Raw genomic sequence first — 23,461 nt, forward strand, 5'->3', positions numbered from 1 at the left:
GGGCCGCTGCACCCGCAGCCACCTCGGCTCCCTTCCCCATCCACCTGTGATCGGCTCTCCTGCCTGAGGGGCTGGGGCTCCCCCAAAACTACCTCTCCCCACATGTCCCTCTCCAGACCCCAGGATCACAGGGACAGAGAATTGGAGCCTGTGAAAAAGGCCAAGGGAAAACCAGAATTTCTCTTCCAAATACTGGCACAGCCTTTGAGCTGCTGTATAGTTTTAGCATGGACACCACCACCAGCAATGAGCTGCACAGGTCTGTCACCTATTGCATGAAGAGTTCTTCCTTTCTCAAAATCAGTTCCTGCTAATCTTGATATTCCTCATTCTTTTATGGAAAGAAATACCACGAAGTTTCCTTTCCCCCATACCATTCATGGTTTTTAGATCTCTATCATAAACTCTTAAGTTGGTTTATTTCAGGCAGATTAATCCTAGACTATTAGACTGTTTCTTGAATGGAACGTGTTCCATATTTTTGGAAGACAGTAGGTGATGAACAGGCTTACATCTCCCCTTGAGGTCTCCTGAACAATTTTTGGTCCGCATTAACATTTTGAGAGAGAAAACAAAACAAAACAAAACACTTTGAAGGTTGTCAGGCTTCAAGGCGAATCTCTCACCTTGCCTTGAAAAAATCCCTACGTATAATGATAACATCATTGAATCATTCATTATTTGCATGGGAGTATTTACAAAACTTCACTTGTTTTTTCTCAGTGAGCAAGAAGATGAGGTCAGAAGTGYTGTGACTCACCTGTTATCAACGGGCATCCGTGGAACAGAAAAATGTAGATCTCTGGACAACACGTGAGCACTGCTTCCACGGCGACATCGGTCAGGTTCACACACTGTTCCATGTGGATCTCCTGTTACAAACACCAGTAAAAACAAAGGCCTGTGAGAGCGGGCACAGTCTAGAGATACCACCTCCTCTGCCCAAGAATTGTTGTTATTTTCTTCAGGGATTTCCCCCAAAAGAAACTATGATCAGTTCCTCTGGGCACCGATCCCATAGGTGTTTCTGTATGGATACCCTCAGGAAAATTGACACAGCTTTCTTTATGAAGAATCAACTCTAAAAACATAAATTTCCTGAGCTAGAAACAAGCACCAAAAAGCTAGAAACTAACATCAAACCAAGTGGAAAAAAAAMCTCTTCAAAGATATTTTACACAGTTTGAGTCCTGTCATTTCTCCTGTGTCACACGTTCTCCTAAGTAATTGCTGGAACCAGAGGACAGATTGCAACTGAAGTCTAAAGATTTTAAAATTGGTACACTCTAATACTATAATCTTTACTGATCAGATATGTTTCTCCAAATGGATAATGACTTGAAGACATACATGCATATGTATTTTCTAGAGTGGCTACTCTTGTCTGCAGAAGGAAACTCATGTTTATTTCAATATAATGTTCACAGAAGAAAATTCCAGCTTTCAGAGAGGAATTTATGTGCAGACACATGTTATTTGAGAGGACAAACATTTAACCAAATTAAAAAAAAAAACCACTATCCAACACTTCTTGCCTCTATCAGTTGTCTCAATGCAAGAAAAAGCAAAAGACTGAAAAAAAGGAAGGATTGTCTCTCATTTACGGGTAGGAAGGAGGGAAAAAATGTTTCCAGCATCACACAGTATTAGACTCGGATCAGACACCTACACCCATCTTTCTYCTCCCTGCCAGTGTGCATCTGTAGTCTTTAAAGGATTTTTATATATAAATATACATGTGCATATGTATATGTGCATATATATATATATATGTGCACACATGTATGCACACACATATGCATTGAATGGGCACTTTCTAATTCTAAACTGGTTCCTATATCAATATATGTAACATACAAAAAAAAAGCAGCAAGAGAATGGCAAAGTTAACAGAATGTGAGATCTGTGAAAATGTATTTTGAGGTGGCCAAATAAAGGAATAAGAATTGGGAAGGAATATCTTGTAGAAGCTCCAAGCACATGAGCAAAAGGGACCTTTTGTAGTAAATGTAGAATCCTATAGAATGATGCCACAGAAAACAGGAACTGTATTCTCAAGGAGTAGAGCACCTGGTGTACATATAGTTTTTAGTTCATCCATGCTCTATTCAACTTACTGCCCTCTTCCATCCTGAAGCTTCCTGAAGTTTAGGAATGCCATCAGGCCATAATTACCACAGTCTTGCAGACAGAAAAGTCACGTGTGACACGATGTGATATTTTCTACCAGTTCTTCTAAACCCAAAGCCAACATTTCAACGTTCTAACATTGCATGGCAAGGGAACAGAAAGTCTGCTTTTCTACAACTTCATCTGCACAGACTGTACACTTGTTCACTTTTTAAATGATCCTCATGGAAGTTGAGCAGAARCTAAACAGAGATAAAACAACTGATAAGAGGAGCTCTCAAGCTCTAGTAGATGTAAATCACCCTATTAGATAAAYGGAGGATGTTATATTTATGGCATTTATGATAAATACAAAGAAATTCAGTTCACGACCAAACTCTGGACAGACTTGTACACAAATATAAAGGCTTACCTCAACAAAAAACATTCCCTAGAAATAATAAYTAAAAATAAAATATATGATTTTTGCATTTCTTTGCTTTGGCTAGATAAGTTACCTTTAAATTCTTGGAACATGTTCCACTCACTAGTGCTATAACGCCATCGTCTGTTACCTAGAAAAAAACATATATGTCATGTATTAAAGGTGGGGTTTTTGTTTGTTTTTGTTTAGAAAAGGGCTACTTAGGAAAGATTTTCATAATAATGTATTCTCTCGCTGCAGTCACTGACTACATTTAATGTTAGTTTCTTCCTAGCAAAACTTGTCAGGATTAACTAAGGGAGCTTTTCTGGTCTGCTAATCCCTGCTGCATTTCGCTGCCGTGTGATCCAGCCAGGCTTTCTGTGGGGGTGGCTCCAGCCSTGCAGCTACTGGTTCTGTCCAGTGTCACAGTGGGTGCACTGTAACGTGGGGACACAGGCATTGCTAAYTCCTACGTTACTTGTGCTCTACCTGGACAAGTTTTCCCTCTGTTTTCAGGACTTCCAGAGCTGTGCTGGTGTCTTGGGCAGAAAAAAAAAGAAGTGAATCAGGTGATTCTTGCATATGGAGCCTTCAACTCACCTTGAAGCAAACCAGTTATAAASAAAATTTCCCCAAACAAGCAGCCTTACAGGCTCTAAAAAGCTTACTGCAGTGGCTACCGACAGCCATAAAGCAATGATTGCCTGTAAGAGACAGGAGAGAGAAAAGGACTTCCCTTTCCCTCCAGGAGACGGTGTCACTACTTGTGTGGACTTGACTATGGGAGTAAAACAGGAAATCAGAACTGCAGAAACCCTAACACAGAATTTCAAAACTGCCCAGATGTTAAGCCCCTATTTATACAAGGAGTATTAACCTCACTGTACGGTTTCTAATGACTAAGAAGCTTCCTTCCCAGACTGGTTCCTGGAAAGAGCTGGGAAATGGGCCCCATTAAAGCGACCCAGGACCAAAGCCTCCACCAATACAAGGAAGGTGGTTATCTGTTTTCTATTCCATCGTTTTCTCCAATAAAATGCAACCTGCTTCTGACTTCAGTTCTGACAGAAAGGGTTTTTTTCTTGATTATCTAAAGTTGAGTTGATGAGAGAGGTTTCTTTGCTGCCAGAAAGTGTCCAGCAGAAGCAGGACCAGACAGCAGATGGAGGAGAGGAGAGCACAGACCAAAGGAGGAGGCAAGGAGATGTCTCCTCTGCCGGGCAGCAAGCAATTGCATCAGCCCCATCAGCAGTGAGCAAGCACGACGCCGTCTTCAGGAAACTTGTGATGATTTAACACTTTAGGCAAAGACGTGCAGCCTGTCCTCTAAGTTAACCTAGAGGAAACCTGAACAAGCCTTAGCTATTATATTCATCTTTTAAAAGACCGATCATACAGAACACAAGTGAACTTTTTGTATAAACAGAGAACAAGACTGATACAGGGTACATAGCATCAGGCTATTCATGGTTTTATTGATTTCTATTTAAACAAACCTCCTGATTGTTTTCTCTCCCTCTCACACACACYCCCCAAAGCTAATTCTGCCGTCTTAGATTCCCATTACACACATACAATTGGCTTTTACCCAGATCTGCCTCTGGGTAAAGACCAACACCGCAAAGCCTGGCCCCAGAGAAGTAAAACCCTGGGGAAACTGAGGTGGGTGTGAAGCAAAAATTAAACTGGCAGAAACTCTACAGGACTGAGCACATTTGGGCTCAAATGAAAATGCAGCAGGCAGGGGTAAAAGAAAATTAGCCTGAAGGATCTGAYCACAAAATGGAACTTTTTTTAGGAAGAGATAAGGCTGTCTTATGCAAAAGCTTTTCCAGTCTACGTCTTAAATTAAGAACTAGTATTCATTATAATATTACCTTCCATGGTTCTGAGAGAAGAATAAGCTTCTCTACTTTGGTAAACTGTTCTGGGAAGAACAGAAGAAAAATCATGACTCTCATCTAATTCTTTGGGAAACTGTAGGTTTTAACACACACAAATAATATGCTTTGCCAGAGAAGCACACAGGAAATGGGACAGAGATTTCCCAGGACATGTTTTAGCCAGAGGATGTGTTAATGCTGCATTGTTTTTTGAAAGCACTAGGGTCATTCTCCCCACTAGCCTTCCAAAATACACCTGTATGTAAGTGATATAGTTTATATAAGGTTGGTGCCCCACTGATAAATTCCTGGCCCTGGTCCTCGAGGTGTGCTGAGAGGCTGTCCTCCCTCTGGGCCCAACAGGAGGAAGCTGCTGARAACCCTTTGCAGAGATAAGGAGGAAAAAACAACCCAACCTTGTTAGGAGACTTAAGTTATGTCTAGGAAGCTCTTAGTCAAACAAATCGAGTTTGTTATTTATTAATCAGCATTGGAACTTGGTCTCCAAAAAAGAATCCCGAGTGAATATATAAAGTTGTTAGTGAAGGTAACTTTGGAGAAAAGCTAACAGACACTTGTAGCTGAGGCAAGACAGAGAAAGCACAGATTTCTACCCTTCCCTATGGCAAAACTCCGCAGAGAAGATCCATTTTTTCTAGTGTAAATTTTTACAGATTTGCCATTTTGCAAATAGGATAAAGAATCCAAGATATGACCAAGTTAACATTAGTTTATTACAACAACTGCAGACCTCTCCTCCCTGGCAGGTTTGAAGAGTGCTCTCCCTGTAGCTAATTCCCGGCAGGGGGATGCTCCGGGCAAGGGCTATTTCTGCAGCAAAATTTCTGCTCTTCCCAAGAGGAAGCGCTGCACACACACCAAGAAGGCCAGCAGAGATGTGGGAGTCCCCACGGACCCTTCTCAGACCTTTCAGCAGGCCTTAGGAAGCGCTACGGTCTTCTATAGCTCTAGAATTTTAGCCTAGCTGCTCTGGAAGAGATGCCAGGGGACGCAGAATTAGAGCAAGTGGGCACAGGTTAAAAGAAAAATAAAATAGAATTAGTAGAAAATTTGTAATTCTGATAGTTATCTCTACTGGGTTTAAAAAACACGCTGATTCAGATAAACACCACTAGCAAAAGTTGGTCCTAAGCAAATAAAATCAGCTTCAGCCTAAGTGGGAAAAACAGGCCTATCTCTGTGCCCTTCAGTACTAGATGGTAAAGTAGGACATTTCCTTTGGACACAAGTCCAGTATTAGAGGAATACCATTTATGTTAAGGTCCACCTGAAAGTCCAGCACAACCTTTACTATTTTGCAATCCAATTGCTGAGCTTGGAATAGGGCATTATCTTTTACAGACACTCTACCATCAAATAAAGACTAATTTTTGTCTGTTAAAATTACTAAAACAAAGAACATAGTACAAACATTTAGTCAGTGCTGACTCTAATCTTTAATAATTTCAGTCATGTTCTTCAGAATGCAAAAAGATTAATTATTTTTGATTTGGAGACAGAACAGTTTCTTACTTCCATCTTTGCTTTTCCTTTCCCCTGCCCTCCTTTACATTTCTCTGGCAGCATTCCTTATGCCTTCTGCTTAACTGCATTTCCTCTCTCTGGATTCACCACAGGATCCTATTTTAAAACTGCCTTCATCATCTTTCGGTGTTGGGCCCCTTTCTAGTTTCGCTTACATCTGTTTCTTAGGGATCTGTGCCCTCTGTGCATGCTTATTTCTCTCTCACTTCCTCATTTACTTGACTCTCTCACATAGATTTGCAAGTTCCTCTTGATATTTTGAACATGCACCATGCACGCAAGCACAAGCACACGCCTCGGCCTTGCAATCTCTACAGGTAGGMAAGATTCGCAGTCTTTACAATCTTTACTATATTGCAATCGTCACTACATTGCAATCTCCTTTTGGATGAGCTGAAAGGAGAATAGCAATGTTTAAAATACAGAACCTGTTACATGTTTTTGACATCTGACAGTTTTGAATGCTCTGCGCTTGGCTCATATTCAACACGAAATAATCTACCACCCAAGGCAACTGCATGCTACACCTGCCTATTGCCTTCCTCAACTTCACAACCTTAGTGCAGTTATGAAGTCTGTTATAATATTGCTCTGACAAACAATATCCCCCCTTTATTCATATTAACTACCAGCCGGCGTTAAAGTCTGTGCCCTTTCTAACATTTTTAATGCCACTCTTCTTCTGTTGCCTCTATAACATGACTATGACAGGAAATCCAGAAGGCAGAGTCCCTCTGGAACTAGCACTAGAGAGGYATCTGCTCTTTACCTCTTCTATGGACTTACAGCGTTTGACATCCTTTATTTTGAGTTAGGTCAGTTTGTCCTAACCATAAGACTTTGTCCCAGAGACCTGCTTTCTATATGAAATATTTCATCATGCTTTACAACTTGAAGAAAATAAAACCAAATCAAACACTGAAAGAGAAACTCACTTCCATTAACAGCTAGATTGCTCTCTCTATTGATCRAAGATGAACTTGTTTCATTAATACTGTAATACCTCAAATTATTCATATCAAGAYGCAAAACAGAGCTTATCTCTTCCCTGAGAGGAGGCAACTGGAAATGAACGGTGGTTCTAGATCCTTTGTCGAGAAATACAGCCGGAAAGCTCCTCCTTCAGTTCTCTTATGCACGTGCTAACAGACACTACTGAGCGCGTTGCGGCGGGCTCACCTGCGTAGAGGAGAAGCTCACGCTCTGCAGGRACTCGCAGTGCTGGCCCAGCGCCTGCAGGGCGCCGTCCGTGATGCCCGAGCAGCTGCCCAGGTTGACGATCTGCAGGTGGCGGCAGTGGAGCGCCAGGGCGCGCACGCCGCTGTCCGTGATGTTGCGGCACCGTCTGAAGGAGGCTTCCCGCAGCGCCGGGCACGACACGGCCAGCGCCGTGACACCTGCCGAGGAAACACGCCGCGGGAGGAAGCCGCCTGCGGCGTGTCACCCGCCGCGCTGCATCCCGCGACCACTYGATTTTCATTTTGTGCTAGGCCGGGGGGGATTTAGTAAGAGGGAAACTTTTTATGGGTTATTTCGTTCAATTCCGGAGTGAGAAAATCACAATACCAGCCAGAGATGGAGCCCTGGAAATGGGCACTGCTGAAGAATGCCAGAGGTGATGAAGGTATTGGAGTACTGCATTCCCCTCCTTAGTGGGAGGGTCACCTCGGGAAATGTCTATGAAGTATCACCTAGAGAGCACGTGAAAGAAGCAGCCAATGGCTTGAGATGTCCTGCTGCTGCACCGCAGTCTCCAAGATCTGGCGGATCCCTCCAGGAAGGATGTTCCTTCACACAACTGAAGGATTCTAGGCATCTGGTCAATAAGATTGTGTAGGCAATAGGTCCAACATGATTCATGGCAGCGTATGATCAGCAGGTCAGGGGAGGATTAGCTAGCTAGTGGATGAGAAATCAAGTGAGGGAGTATCAGTCAGCACTGGAACATGAGCTTGTGCCACTTATGGAAACAGAACACACAGCAGTATCCTGGGACAGTGAGGATGAGGGCAGGAGGGGCAGCCCTAGAAGAGAAAGAGGACAATAGGATGGGAAGACATTGGGTAYCTGAGACAGTTTGCTAGAAAGCAGAATGGAAGGGAGAGACATGATACTTAACAGGAAGACTCACACTGCCACACTCTAGTAGGTCCATGTGCATGGAAAGTCTGCCAAGAAGTACCCAGAAGGTGGTCAATAAAGCAGACTGATAATACAGAAATATAGAGAGGCACACAGTGTATAATGAGGCAGATACCTAAAACACGGATGTGAGGTAGAAGACAAGTCTAAGGGAGAAATCTGCTGATGAAGTTGAGATGAATGAAACTATAAAATCCTTCCTGGGACAAACCACGGCGCTGGGCAAGCTCCAGAGCTGAGTGCTAGAAGGAGCCCCTGCTATGGCCCAGTGATCACCAAGGCAAGGCAACACGCGAGCTCCAGGGTCAAGCCAAAAGCCCCAAACATTTCAGCTGTAGGAGAGGAACCAGGTACCTCTATGACAGCCCAGACCTGGGCTCAATCAGAGCTCCAGGGTCAGGAACTGCGGGGTGTGGGTCCCAGCTGAGGCTGGTAGAACCATTAAGGTCAACTGGTGCCCTTAGAGCCCTGAGAGTAACAACTGAAATATTTGCACAGACTCATCAGGAAGCAGCCAGTAAAATGAAAGAACAAACTACAGACTGAAGCTGTGAAAAGAAATTTACYGTAAGGATTATAAAAACTTGACAATTCCAACAGCACAGAATATTACATCCCTTTCAGGAAAAGAAGAAATATAGAGCTGAATACGGTACAATATGTTTCTGTGCAAGAACTGCAAAGAATATTTACTCGGGTCAGAACCACATTAGAAAGAATGAAGAATGACAGAAAAGACAGTACTGGCAAGTTAATTTAAATGGAGCAGTTAAGTGCTGTAAGATGCTGCATTACAGGAGAGCAAGTGACTCACAAGCAATCTACGTAGAAAGTGTTGCCTAGTAATTCCTAACCAGTTGATGTTCCTAGATGTGGTAGCCTACAGCTTCTCTCTTCCCATCTCCAAAGAAACTGTTATTGAGTTAGTAAGAAGCAGCATCAATTTAAGCTGCTTTCCTTTCTTCTTCCTGTTTTGTGTGTGGACACGCAATTAAGATAAATGATTAAGAATGAATTCAGTTTAAATGAAAAATAAAGGTTTTGTTACACAGATTCTTTAGAGAAGTTGGGTCAACTAGAAATCTGCCCATAAAGAACCAGACTTTCCATTTTTACTTGCAAAGTGATCAGATATTTGTATCCAAATAGAGGAAAAAAATTACACAAAAAGTTCTAGGCTTAGCTGGCTRCTTATGAACCATGTTAGAAATCAGCGGACAGAGGAAGGCATGGAAGGAAGGCCATTGCAATCCATGTCTTAGGAACAAAAAAAGTATTAGGAACTGTGGTAAAACAAGGCTTTTAGAGAAAGGTAGCTTGACAWAAGTAAGGCCTAGTTTAGCCTGAGTAGCTGAACTTGGGATGACCCAGCGAGAAGAAGCCAGCACCTGGAAAGATACCAGTTGGAGAGCCTCATGAAGGAGGAAAAGAGGAGGAGGAAACCGGAATCAGGCGTACTGCCTAGAAATGTATTTGGCAGAGCAGCCTATGGACAAACGCTCATCCAGGATGCTTGTTGTCAGTAGAATGCTTGTTATCAGTAGAGTTAAAACCGCAAATATGTTTATGCCCCATTTTGAGAATGACTGGGCATTCTAGAAAATATATATATACGAGCGATGATTATAATAAAGCTTCCACCCCAGCAGCATTCACATTGGATGCGTCTGTTTCGCCAAGATGGACCGCAACGACAAGGAATAAAAGAAAATTTCCAGAAACCAATTAGAAAAAAAAAAAACCTCACTAAATACATAACTAAAAAAAGTACATCGCTAAGCAATGRTTAAAAAAATGAAAAAGACACTAGACCAAGGCAGATCTAAAATAAGCTATATATGAAGACTAAAGTAAATATTTTGCCTCAGTTTTCAATGTGGATGAGATAACGGGGTGAAGGAATAAATGGAATGAAAAGACATGACAAAACTTAAATGGTAAATAAAACTCAGGAAGGTTTATGCACTTAAGCCAAAGTTCTTGATACAGCTTTAGAATAGAGTCTGAGTAGCACCAGAAATTGCAAATCCTAAAGCCAGGAAATCTTTCAAGCCAGGGATGCTTGCAGCATAATAAATATGTTTAAATGACTGAGGGGAAAAAAATGTGATCTAGGAAACCACAAGCCAGAAACTTTAGCCCCAGTGGTCCTGGAAAGGCCTGGAGCCAATTTTGAGCAAGACATAATTAAGAAGATCAAGTAAATATATCATCATATGTACCAGTTTTACCAGAAACTTAACAAGGGAGTAACCTGATAGCTCTCTTTCTTTGAAAGATAATCAGTGCTCTGCACTTATAGTCGACTAATTAAAGTCACTTCAGCAGTATATCAGTGTGGCACTGGGGATTTTTATACAATATTTACCCTATATATTTTTGCAATTCATTCCAGTCTTAGAAGAAAAATGAAACAGGAACAAGAYCTTGGTTATCTGTGCATAGACAACCTACCTTCTGAAGTGATCCCCAATCTGTTCTCTTTGCGAGAATTTAAATTGATTTCTTTCAACTGCTTGCAGTTATAAAGCTGTAACAGTGCATTATCTGAGATATCGCATTCCCGAAGGTCTAGAGACTCTACAGCAGGGTGCAAAACCTGTAATGAAAACCCAGTATTTCAGTCAACACTGTAACGTAGTGGAACATGCATATTTTAACCTGAAATTGTTATTAAAATGAGACATTACATAGGACTTAAAAACTATTCACTCAAGGATGGTGTTACCATCCTTGCTCGTAAGCAAATTGCCTTATTTACAAAAACAGTTCATCTCCTGCAGTTTAAATGTTGTTTAGTTTCTGCAATAACATCTAAACTAGAAACCTGTTAACACTACAGCATACTAATATACTACCTGGACAAAGCATTCCTAGTTTGGATGCAGTTATAAGAGCAAAGCTGTAGCTGTAACCTCTTCACTAAACATCAGTTATCACCAGAATCACAAATTTAGTCAGTGGAAATACTGCTCTTGGTGCAGTCAACAAAAGTGTTTCTGTCAGCTCAGATATGTTAACCAAGGCTCAAAATCTCAAACCTACCAGCATAACTACGATGCCAGAAGTCTGAAGTGTAAATACTGACCAAGTTTGGTCCAAATTTAAATCTGCATAACAGATACACGTAAGATCTGAAAGTTCTTTTACCCCAGAGTATTTTTCTCATTTATACACAAAACACACACATGCTCTCTCCCTTATAAACAAGCAATCTCATTATCATACCAGGGTCCAACTTCATTAAATAGGTGGTTTCACTCCCGTAAGGCCACCGGTTGGAGTTCTTGTGCAATCTTCCTCAAGAGAGCTTTTATGAAACGAAGAGGCAAAGCCATGGAAGGCCACAAACCTTACCTCTAGTTTCAGTTTTAAGGCCTCCAAATACTTCTTATGAAAAAAAAAAAGACACCAACAAAACACATACACACATGCACACAAGCTCCCTCTCACTGCATTCGATAAAAAAACACTACTGTCCTCTTCAGACCAATAGGTTACACATGAGATCATATGTTGGTTATTGCAGGTTATTGTATTACCAGGTATCTCTCTTCAGCCTGTCATTCTCTCCCTCACCTCACACAGGTTATTGTGTGCAGTAAATGTCCATATAAGTCAAGATAACAGCACGGCTGAGAGGCTTCTTGAAAGTCTGTTCCTTTTTCAGGTTCACTCTCAGCAGTTGCAACACAGATACTACAGGATATTGTTCTTGTGCTACACAAATACACACACTGCTAAAATTCTTACTTAAACCTTATGGAAAAAAAGCAATACATAAACCTTACATAAACCTTACATAAACCTTATGGGAAAAAAAGCAACAACTTCCAGCAGATTATAATTGCACTGTTTTGGTAAAATGAGTGACACATTGGMTATCACATATTGGATATTGGCAGGGGTGGCAGAGAGGGGAAGCTGTCAAAGCTAAAAGCCTCAAACACGCCCCTTTACCCCATAAATCCACTGCTACACTTACTAGCAATTTTCTTAAAAGAATTACTATACAAGGATTATTTTCATTGATACTTCTGAACTCGTATCTAAGAAAATAATGCATCCAAAACCAAAGACRACCCAGTGGAAGCCAAAGTGGCCATCTAAACTTACTGAAGATCCTTTCCCTGACCGCTGGCTTCTTTCACTACCACTGATTGCCTAGGGCACGACAAGAGCGAGCAGGCTGCCGAGTCTGAACCATGTGACAGAAGCCACCTTAGGAGAAATCAGGACTGCAAAAAGGGGTTGGGGGCAGATTCAGGTGCAAGAAAATCTATGTGAAAGCAACGGTATGAGAGCACTGCCCACTTGGTGTCATTTGAGCATTATGCTTCCCTGGCCAATGACTTTTCAATGACTACATTATTACTTTAAGGTCAGTTTTCTGCTGCCCTTCGGAGATTCATATGCACTGAATAGCTGCATAAAACTCCAGCTTGAGAAGGTGGAATTTAAGCTCGAAGGATTATTTGTATGCAGAGTACAAGAGATGAAAGCACATGAAGGGTTTACAGTCTGTGGGCAAATGTCACAAGGCTTTACAGATCTTTATGGTGAACTGACTTTCAATAAGGAGCTCAGTATCCATGTTGTGGAAAGCTGCTATTGGCAAAAAGCACCGTAAAGGAAAAAAAAATGAATGGTAACACAGATCTGGGCAGGAAAATGGAGATAATAGATGAAAGAAGATTATGTAAGAGATGATGAATGGTATTTTGACTGCAAGATGTTTAAAATATATGCAGAGGGTGGGACAACAGCAAGGAAGGTATGTGCCCAGAAGCCAATGAGATAGCATAGCATTAAAAAACTGAGAAGAAAATAGAACCATCAGTAAAACTGTGGAGAGTGGGAAAGACAAAAGCAGAAAGGAAGCCGTAACAAAGACATTCCACTATCTATACAGAAGACAAATGGAGATGTGTAGGCAGTATGGAGAATGTGGACTACTTTATTTACATGTAATGTGGGCAAGAAATAAAGAGAAGAGGTAGCTGACCAGTGAGAAGAGTAATGACAAGATGAAAGAAAAGGAAATCTGAGGAGTGAAACGGTGTCAGTATATTCAAAAGCCAAAAGGTGACTATCAGCTAAAAAAAAAGCAAATGAGACAAAGCCAGATAGCGTTAGCACCACAGTTTAAGGTATAATAAGTTCAACAAAATAGTGCTGCTAAGAACAGAATGTCAGGGACTGTGAAGAGAAAGGGAAAACAGAGTAAGAAAGAATGAGTAAAAACAGAATACCTAAGTTGGTTGATGTGTTGAATGAACACAAGAAAAGATGAAATCCGTAGAGAGCTCAAAGAAAAAGACAATAACTTAAACTCTCTAATTTCTTTCCAGACTAAAGGTAATCTAACTTCTAGTCTAGGTTACTCGATTGGCATGTTTGTACATACACAATCAGGTGTTTCTATAGAGAACTCTTAGGATGTTCAGAAAGACTCACTACTGCAGAAATATCTAAAAAAAAACAAGTTGCATCAACACAAACCTGTCAAAATAAGATAAATGAATACAAGGAGTCCAGTTTTTATATAAGCACTTATTTTTACAATTAAAAAGCCCACAGTGGAGCATACTGAAGAAAGTTTTCCACAATACTTCTCATTCTGCCTCCAGCATTAACTGCACTATTGTAACTGTGAGAAACTGATAGTCTTTGCCTGTTCTATGTTGTGTATCAAAGCAGGAATGAAGGAGGAGTCATTCATTTCCCCTGTTCCGCCAAGGCCAACCTCAGCTTTCCTCAAATCTCACGACTCCCTTGAGACTAAACAAAATTCTGGGAGACAGATAGCGAGGTAGTTGTGACCCTCAATTTTCAGCTAAAGAGTCACTAAACCGTTTCATTCTGAAATACTAAGAGACATCTGAGAGCAAGAAGGATAAGAGAATTTGGATTGTTCAATTTCTAAACCTAGCATCACCATATTTAAAAGATTCAAAATTTAAATAAATTGTGCTCAGACCATGTTAAAGTCTGCAGATCAAAACAGAAATCTATTAAGTTCCTAAAAGCTTTCCATAATCCCCTCATTCTTGAAATATATTATTCTTCTGCCACCATCAGAGGAAACAGTGCAATCTGCTCTTACTGCTGCAGGTCAACTTCTCTGTCACCATTCTGGACTCCTCAGGACAAGAGGGATGTGGAGCTTCTAGAGAGGGTCCAGCGGAGGGCAACAAAGATGATTAAGGGACTGGAACATCTCTCGTATGAGAAGAGACTGAGTGAGTTGGGTCTGTTTTCTCTGGAGAAGGCTGAGAGGAGATCTGATTAACATGTATAAGTTCATGAGGGGAGAATGGAGAGAGGAAAGGGCCAAGCTCTTCTCAGTGGTGGCCAGYGACAGGACAAGGGGCAATGGTACAAGTTGAAACACAGGCAGTTCCATCTCCATGTGAGGAAGAACTTCCTTCCTGTGAGGGTGACAGAGCCCTGGCACAGGCTGCCCAGGGAGGTTGTGGAGTCTCCTTCTCTGGAGGTCTTCCAAACCTGCTTGGATGCTGCCCTGTGCCCCGTGTTCTGGGTGTCCCTGCTGGAGCAGAGGGATTGGACTAGATGATCTCTAGAGGTCCCTTCCAACCTCAACCATTGTGTGATTCCGTGATGACTGGAGAAACAACTTTCCATAGAGCTGGAAACCCCTCCACATGCCACCTTCAATAATAATTTTAAAATGTTTCCTATCATTTATACTATATATTATCATCCATGTCACTAAAGATACAATACCAACAAAAAAAAAAAAAACTAAAACACATTCCAAATACCATTCTGAGCTATACATTTACTGCAYGTCAGACAAGTTACCAGAAACTGGTATTGTAACCTGTGGCACAACCTGGAACTGCCTTGAGCCCCTTAAACATTCCACAGTTTCTTATGCTCAGGAACAAAGACAAAATTTTGCAACAGTTCTGGTTTTCCATACTGAAAAGGGATGATATGTCAGSTGATTAAACAAAGGTTAATTACCACTGACTGAAGTATTTTTTAGTGTCCTTGTCACAAAAAGCACAGTCTTCTTATTTCCAGTACAAGACTGTTAGTATTATGGAGCTTACAAATACATAAAAGAAAAAAAATGCAAAGATGTGGGTGGTATAAACCACCCTGAACTGATCTGTTGACTCATGCAGAGTTTCAGTTTGTCTCAATTTTTGTGTAATAAACTAGCACAGGGTGAGTAGTTCTGCACTGGTTCTTACCTCACCGATATTTGAATCGGTTATTTGTCCTTGTAGACTTATTAATTTAATCAGTTTATCCTTTATGTTGGGTGGCAATGACTTAATATCGGCGCTGTATCTCGAAAGGTTCTTTGTCAAGCTGTGAATGCATCTGAAATAAAGGAAAGTTACAGACCGTCAAAAAAAAAAAAAAAAAAAAAAAAAAAAAAAAAGTCATTATGTAGTAGCACCAGAACAACGAAGCCATGAAAAAAGATGTCATCTTCTGCACTGCTGGAATCACCGGCTCCAAACCCTACCAATTCCTGCGGTTCCCTGCAACCACCAAGCTCAGTTACTGCCCTTTCAGGTCCATCACCTGGTCATTTGTGCACACATTTCCCCGATCACTTATAGGCCAACAAAAAAAAAAATCAGCCACATTCATTGTCATGACCAGCCCAGCTCACCAGAACACCYTTAAAGCCTGGGGATGATTTGGGAGCATGAAGAGGAGCCCTTTCACAGCGGAGCCTCTAGCTGGTAGGCAGCACAAATCTTCAGCTAGGGCTGCTGGTTCCAAGGCAGGTCCACTTCTCTTTCATCTCAGTTAAACAAAGCGTTAGGGCCACATTTTCATACTTGTTATAACACCTGATTATATTTCAGACCTGCCTACAGAGTGTCAAATGGCACATTCATATCTTCCAAAAGCGCCAAGGGTACATATTAAAGAGGTCTATGACCTTTAAGCTTTACAGCCTTTACATATATTTCTATAGAGATTAGATCTTTTAGTTGTACTAAAATAGCCTAACTTACACCAAAACACAACTTACAGTAAGTTATATCACGTGAAAYAGAACAGCTGAACAGATGTTGGAAGGGGGAACTTGTCAGAAGAAACAAACCACAAGAGCAGATACTAAAATTGGCTTAATGACAAATAATAGAATAGGTACATCTTCCTGTGCTCTTTAGGATTGGTTATTTTTTATTTGCAGAAACACCATTAAATAATAAAACATAAAAAGTTTCTAAGTATTTCCACTGGGATGATTTTGTGCATGTGAATTGGAGTGTTGATTTATCTTTCTTGGTGAGGGGAAAAGCCCTTACAGACGCCACTACCAAGCAGCGCAAGCATTTTTGTAAACCACTTTCTGTTAGCTTTGGAGATCGTAAAAATAATGACCTTATTAAATGGACTGCTCCATCACTCACTTGTTCATTTGCCCCAATTTTCAATTTCTAAGTGCTGCTAGTTAAGTAACAGGCCTAAAAGAACAAGCAAGAAGCTTAAAATGCAGCTTGATATCAATTATTACGAGACAAGAAATAGTACCCGAGAATTACATGCATTTATATAAAAGTACATGCAATTATTAGTTTTAAGTATTAGTCTTACTGATATAAAGACTAATACAGAAAATTGCCTTAATAAAACTTAGAAAGTAGTATAAAATGGTAAGTAACCAATTAAAAGTAGAAAATATCAATATTAAGCTACACAGTGTATGTAAAGAAAAACTACTGTGTCTAAAACCTAGGGCTAATCAAGAGAACATGTGCATGCAGTATAATACAAATCTTAATATTTTAACAGATTAATCATGTGAGCCAGAAAAGTATGGGCACTCTTTTAGCTTTGCAAAAACACTCAACACTCTTTCTGAAAAAAAAAAAAAAAAAAAGAAAACTTTAATTCTATTAGCATGTTCAGGTTTGAGGTCTTCAAAACCCGCCTGGATGCCACCCTGTGCCACATGCTCTAGGTGTGCCTGCTTGAGCGGGAAGGCTGGACTGGATGATCTCTAGAGGTCCCTTCCAACCTTGAATATTCTGTGATTCTGGTTCAGCTGTCAGTATCTAGCAGTCCAACTGGATGATGTGTCAAGCCTGAAGTCGAGTCTGACACAGCTGGTTCCTCCCGGCCTCCCCAATTACTTTCGACTGTGCCTCCCTAACGCTGGCTCTAAAATTCATAATTTGCTTCCGCCCTCTTCACACAGAAAACTCAGGATTTTTTTTTTCTCCTTATACTGTCTGTAACTCCCTCCTAAACAAACACAAGCATAATCTGATACCATGTAAATCTCCAAAGCAAAATATCATTTAGTTGATTTGCTGGAGCCGGGAGGAAAAATAAAAAAGGGGGGGGGGGATCAGGCTCCCACAATCACCCCTCCACATCCAGACTTGTCAGGGACACCCCCACCTCTACCTGCCACCCCTGTCCCCATCCCAAACCCTGACACTTGCTCTGTCACCCTGTCAAACACCCATCAAACCCTGTCACCTATCAAACCCTGTCACGCCGGCCAAACCCTGTCACATACCACCACCCCTGTCACATACCTGCCAAACGCTGTCACCCCACAGAACCTGTCACCCCTGTCACCCCACCAAACCTTGTCACCTACCTCTGGCCATACCCTGCCACATACCACCACCCCTGTCACATACCTTACAACTGCCGTCACCCCACCAAACCCTGTCACCCCACCAAACCTTGTCACCTCCCCCGTCACCCTTGCCAAGCCCTGTCCCCTACAACCACCTGGCAGACTCTCGCCCAYGCTGCCAACCCTGTCACTCCGCTSTCACCGGCTGTCACTCCCGCTAAGCGGCTGACAACACCCGCACGCCACACAACCCTCTCACCGCGACAACCCCGCTCACACCCTGCGCCTTCCTCAGCCCCCTGCCCGCCCTGTCACCGAGGGCTCCCTGTCACCCCGCCGTGCCGGGCTGCCGCCGCGCCCGAGGCCCCGCGGCCCCGGGAAGGGGCGCCGGGGCACTCACAGGTCCAGCAGCAGCTGGATCGCCATTCCCAACCGCCGCCGGGGCAGCCGCGGCCGCCGCGGCCCAGCGGGAGGCGGCTGCGCCGAAATGGCGGCGCCGCCCGCGCCGGGGCATCATGGGGGCTGTAGTCCGGGCTTGGCCGCGTCTAGGCTCGGCTTCGCTGCTCGTCCCCGCGAAGCCTCTGCCGCCCTTGCAGGGTGTCCTGCTCATCAGGAAGGGCCTTTCCTGCTTGCCACAGCATCTCCTGCAGCCTGAAAGAGAGCAAAGCTGCCAGTCCCCTCAGTGCCCCCTTTCACACCGCAGCTCTGCGCCTTAGGCCCAGCTCCTAAATCGGCCTCTCCCAAGCGCTGACTCACAGGGTGCCTGGCCTTCCCTAAGCAGGGATCACCTAGAATACCCTTGGCCAAGGATAGCTGACCGAAATCCTCACACCTTATCTAGCAGCCCACTTAACTCTTGCGCTGCTCCTTTATTCACTGTACAGCTTGCCAAATGGCAAACACAKTTTTGCTAAATCTGTGATTTAGTCCCTGCCTCGACACAGTTCTGAGCGTGTTTGAGCTGGATTGGCCATCTGCTTCCCAGCCCGTCCTGGCACATCCATCCTGTGCCACAAGTCCATGACGTCTTGCTATTTTTGCATTCCTCCCTATAGAACAATACGAGAAACTACTTTAAACCTTTACCGTGATATCATTGTGAATTGATCCGACTGGCAGCCAGTGCTGATATCTGGGTAAACGTGATCAGAGCTACAGCCATAAGAGACTATTTACTTGCTTTGTGAAACTAGGCACTAATCCCAAGGGGTCATAAATCCAGTGTTGCTATCGGCACTGCATAACCCATGCTGAAAGAGAGGCCTAAAGAKTAGAATACTAGAACCCACAAAGGCATTTGTGATTTTTTCTAAATAATGTTGAGATAAACTCACAAAAGTAGCATTAAAGATTGCCAGTACTGGGTTCGGCATACCTTATTCTGAAGCAATGGCATCCACATAATCAGTTCATTTGGTTGCAGCCTTGCATACAATCTAAAGATGATTCTGCTTCAATAGGTAACACTATATATATGTATACAGTTACATGAGGTGCAAAAGACATGCAACTTATACAACAGTTGTTTGATTTTCCAATAGGTAGTTCCCAATTTCCGTCAATATCTTTCAAAATGTAGTTTTCTGATAACATAGCTGCTATTTTCTAGATGTTGCCTCCTGACAACAGTACCTCATTCTACTCATGCATAGTATACATTTTTGTTCAAGGGTCACTAAATAGGTCCTGTACACATTCCTGTCCTAGTACCATTACAAATGTGTTCTGAACTGCAAAACAATGGTTCATTTAGAAGGATATGTGCAGGTAATGCTTTTTCTACTGCTTGCTGTTAATATCTATCTAATTATGACACCATTATTGTTGCATTGATGAAAATCAGTTACTTAAATGAAATAGATTCCCTTTGGTTACTGCCAGATGGACCTCTGTTGAAGTGAGTAATCATAAATCTTACTTCACTTGCACTTCAGAGCTGTGGCCAGTACTTAAGGAGCCAGGAGGTCAGTGAACTGTAAGAAAAGAGGTTGCCAGATGACTTTAAATGTCTGTAAAAAGAATATAGTTTAAACTGTGTCTTTTACAACAGCAGTTTGTCTTCACTGAGTGACACAGTGTTGTGACTTCTTTCTCTAAATTTATGGGATGATGGGATTCTTTCAAGGAGAATCACTGTTTTCAGTGATCTTGAAATACATGCTCTGTGATGAAGATACCAGAGGATGTTTGCAAAAAAAATGTTCTCTGTACAACTCTAGCAAGGAGTCACATATACTTTAGTAAACAATTGTAAATTCTATTTGCTTTTCCTTTCTCAAACAAATGATTTTGTACAAAGCTACTACATCAACTATCTTGTCCTAAGCAGCAGCAGGGGACAGTGTGCCTTTCCCTTGGAAGTATTATCTAAAGGTGATTGCATGTGAACTCAAGTTCAGATGTAATAACAGATGAGTAGCACTTATGAGAGTTTCATTTTTAACTTGATAAGAAGTTTYTGACACCCTCATGCAACCATCTGTATGTATTCTCACCTAAAAATCATTGTTTCACATGAGGGTGGAATTCACCACCCAGACCAGGTGCTCACCATGCTGCGCATGTACCCATGGTCACTTGTGCTGCTGTTCATCGGGCATGGTGAGATGACTGAACATGAACTCAAGGACTTGTCAGGAACCCTTCCCATCCTTATGCAGGAGAACGTACCCAATAGACCATGATTTCTTTGACCATCTATGGCCATCCTTTTTTAAGAGATGGCAGCGCTTCAAAACTGTGCTGGCAGCTGCTGGGTCTCTGGCTCCCAATAATAAATAGAAACACACAGCAGCCCCCTTGGTTTTGTCATCCCACTCATGAGCCTCCTTTCCTGCAGTGTTTCCACAGTGAGGGGAAGTAGAAAGCAAACAACAGTGATTTCTAATGCAGATGTTTTATGTTAAACTGCAGATCTTTAGGCAGGCCATCCAGCAGTTAGAGTGGGACAGTAGAAATGAGAAGGATAACAAGATTGCAGCAATGAACTGCATTCTTAAAACAACTACAGTTTCAGTTCCCTCTTGTGAGCCTGCGAAGCAGCTGTGGGGCATTGGGAGGTCTGCTCTAGTGACACTAGTCACAGTGGTTGAGGCAACAACGTCTTTGTGTGGGAAACTACAGGCTTCAGACACAGCTAGTGCATCACGTGCAGGGTGCCTTGAATAGCTTAATTGTGAAGGATGAAATCTTTTTCTGTTTCAGAATAAGATACATGGATAAACCCATTTCTCTGAACAGTCTCATAGCAAATAAGATGCATCTAGATACCTCAAAGCAATTTTCAACTGATCATTTATCTATAACTGGCAGATTTTTATTACACTGATGGTTGCATTTTGTTCATTCATCATACTCAACTTGAAACCTTCAGAATTGTTTTCATTTTGTTATACCATACAGGTTGTGATTGTTCACTGTCTATATGTTATAGCACTTTTCCTAGAGAGTGTCTTTCAATCCATAGCATAGATGAAGGAATTCCTAATTTCCCATGGAAGTTTGAATTTTATTTTGACACCAGTCTGAGTTCTTCAGACTGGTGCAGCGTGTTCAGTTAACATGTTCAGTTATTTGCTTTGAGGTTAATCAGGGTGCTCTACACTGCCTAATTTCGTTGTGAAAATAACATTTATAATGCCTCCCATGCACAGTTCACCACAGGTCTTGGTAATGCATGTCACATGCTGTGGCTCTGCTGACCTGATGATTCTGTAAGACAGTCCATCTATCTCTGTCCTTAGAAATGACATTATAAGACAGTCTTAGCTGTGAAGAGATTTCCAAGGAAGAGAACTACAGTTAAGCATTTGCCCTTAAAAAAATCATAAGAAAGACATTGTTTACAGTTCTCTGGACACTCTCTCATCATTATTACAATGATAGCACAGAGATGTAATGACCTGTTTACCAAAAGTGCAGGCTCATGCTCCCTTTATTGATTTAGAGTGCACTTTATTGACTCTGGCTGATATGGATCTCCCAGTGGGGCTCAGGTACCTCAGATATCATTCTTACCCTGACCATTACCCTCTCTGCTTCTTGTCTGGGAAATGTCATATGATATACAGTCAAAGGCAGTCTAAAAATGTCAAATCCTTTCCAAAATACTTGCTTTTTTATTGCAGTATACCATGATAGAGAATGAACATTTCACTGCAAAAATAAATGCATGTTTGAGTTACTTCAGTAATAGATATTTATCACTAAAATAATGACAAGGCATGTGGATTTTGTTAGATACTACATTTTTATATTTGCTTTGTACAAGCTAAACGTAAGCACAGTGTTTATAGGTATGACTTGTTAATGTACAGTTTGCAATAAAAAATATTAAGAATAGAATGAATGAATTGCAATTTAAAATATAGGTAGAGAGCATGGCAATGTGGCCACAGCACAGATGACTTGTCAGCAGAAAACCTGCAGTCTGACAGCATGGGGCTGGTAGCAAGGTTCTGGCACACTCTATGCAACATTTCTCTTTCTGTTAGACCTGCGGGAAGATATAGCCTTGACAATTGGCCTTTTGTCCAGTCTTGGAAAAAGACACACAAAATGGGGAAAAAAACGAAAAAGAGCCAAGGAATTAAGCCCGTGGAAGGAAGCAAGATTCCAAGGCAAAAGATTACAGCACAAATACTTCTGACATATGTCTTATGTCTTATTTCTCTCTTATATGACTTGTCCTAAAAAAGACCCCAAAACTCATCCTTTATAGTCTGTGAGAAGAATCTTCCGAAATATGTTGCTTGTTTCTTGCTATTTCTCTCCAACAATTTCAGCACTGGTGTAATGTGGGGAGACGAAGCAGGCACAAGYATATCAAAGAGCATACTGCAGCCTCCTTATTTCCCACATGGAGGAAATGCRGAGACGGGAAATGTGATGATACGAAATTCGGGGAGGAACATAGCRGTGCTGAAGGCAAGCTGTGTGCTATGTGTGATTTTATTTGATTAGTATGGAAATTGATCTGAATGATTGATCGCTGTGTTACTCAGGATTGGGCCTGCTCTTTCTGACCGTAGTTAATGGCTACTTGCACCGCAGAAAAAAGAGACAGAACAAATAGCCTGAGCACCTGCAAGGTGGTAGGTACAGTCTGTACCTACTCTACAAGTTTACTTACTTACAGTAGCTCTGTGAAGAAAAGTTTTGGGTCAAATTTTATAATCTTTAACTGGTACTTAGGAGACAATAGGAAGCYTCTCAGTGATGAGCTGCCAAAGCCTGGAGTGCAGATAGGGTTCAGGTTTGAAGCTAAGGCTGGAGTAGCAAAGAGCTGAGATTGTTGTGGCAGAGGTGGCAAGACCAAGAGCACTGTCTAGGAGTGGGCACTGATACAGGTCTAGGCAGGACTTCAAAAGGAGCGAATGAAGGCTCTGCTGAGCGAAGCTGATGCCCATGCTGGTGCAGAGAGGGCTGTCACTGTGCAAAATGTCCTCAGAGCAGGTGGAATGGGGATTCTCAAAGTAGCTCTTTTCTCTTGCTTTATTTTCACATTGTTCTTCCTGTGCTCCTTGACAGGGGGACGTGCTGTGCCCTGCCTGCTTTCTTCAGTTGTGTTGTACATTCTTATGTGCTGGCACACACAAAGACACAGGTTGCCTCTTCTTTAATCTCCTCATAATGATCCAACCAACATTTATGGCCCCTTTCATCTCTCCCTTAACAGACATCTTCCTCCCTGTTTTTTGTTGTTTTATAGATGTTTGCTGGAGTCTTATTTGCTGTAGACCCTCTTCATGAAAGYGATGTTCTGAT

At 41.9% G+C, this 23,461-nt stretch overlaps 1 protein-coding gene across 2 annotated transcripts in view; it reads right to left on the reverse strand.

Moving 5' to 3' along the window:
- Positions 1-23,461, reverse strand: part of AMN1 (antagonist of mitotic exit network 1 homolog) — a 36,739-nt gene that overhangs the window by 2,476 nt on the left and 10,802 nt on the right. Inside the window, exons 1-6 of one of the 2 annotated variants that reach the window (XM_026040345.1) lie at positions 16,515-16,534; positions 15,330-15,462; positions 10,561-10,705; positions 7,144-7,361; positions 2,628-2,684; positions 761-872 (exon numbers count right to left, since the gene is read on the reverse strand). In XM_026040345.1, the coding sequence (XP_025896130.1) occupies positions 761-872; positions 2,628-2,684; positions 7,144-7,361; positions 10,561-10,705; positions 15,330-15,462; positions 16,515-16,522 (673 nt within the window). In that variant the 5' untranslated portion in view covers positions 16,523-16,534. Of the gene's footprint in view, positions 1-760; positions 873-2,627; positions 2,685-7,143; positions 7,362-10,560; positions 10,706-15,329; positions 15,463-16,514; positions 16,535-23,461 lie in introns of those variants that run through there. The other variant, XM_026040344.1, reaches the window with a different exon arrangement.

The sequence above is a fragment of the Nothoprocta perdicaria genome, unplaced genomic scaffold (genome assembly GCF_003342845.1).
Source record: "Nothoprocta perdicaria isolate Ctin4 unplaced genomic scaffold, notPer1 scaffold_253, whole genome shotgun sequence".
Taxonomy (NCBI): Eukaryota; Metazoa; Chordata; class Aves; order Tinamiformes; family Tinamidae; genus Nothoprocta; species Nothoprocta perdicaria.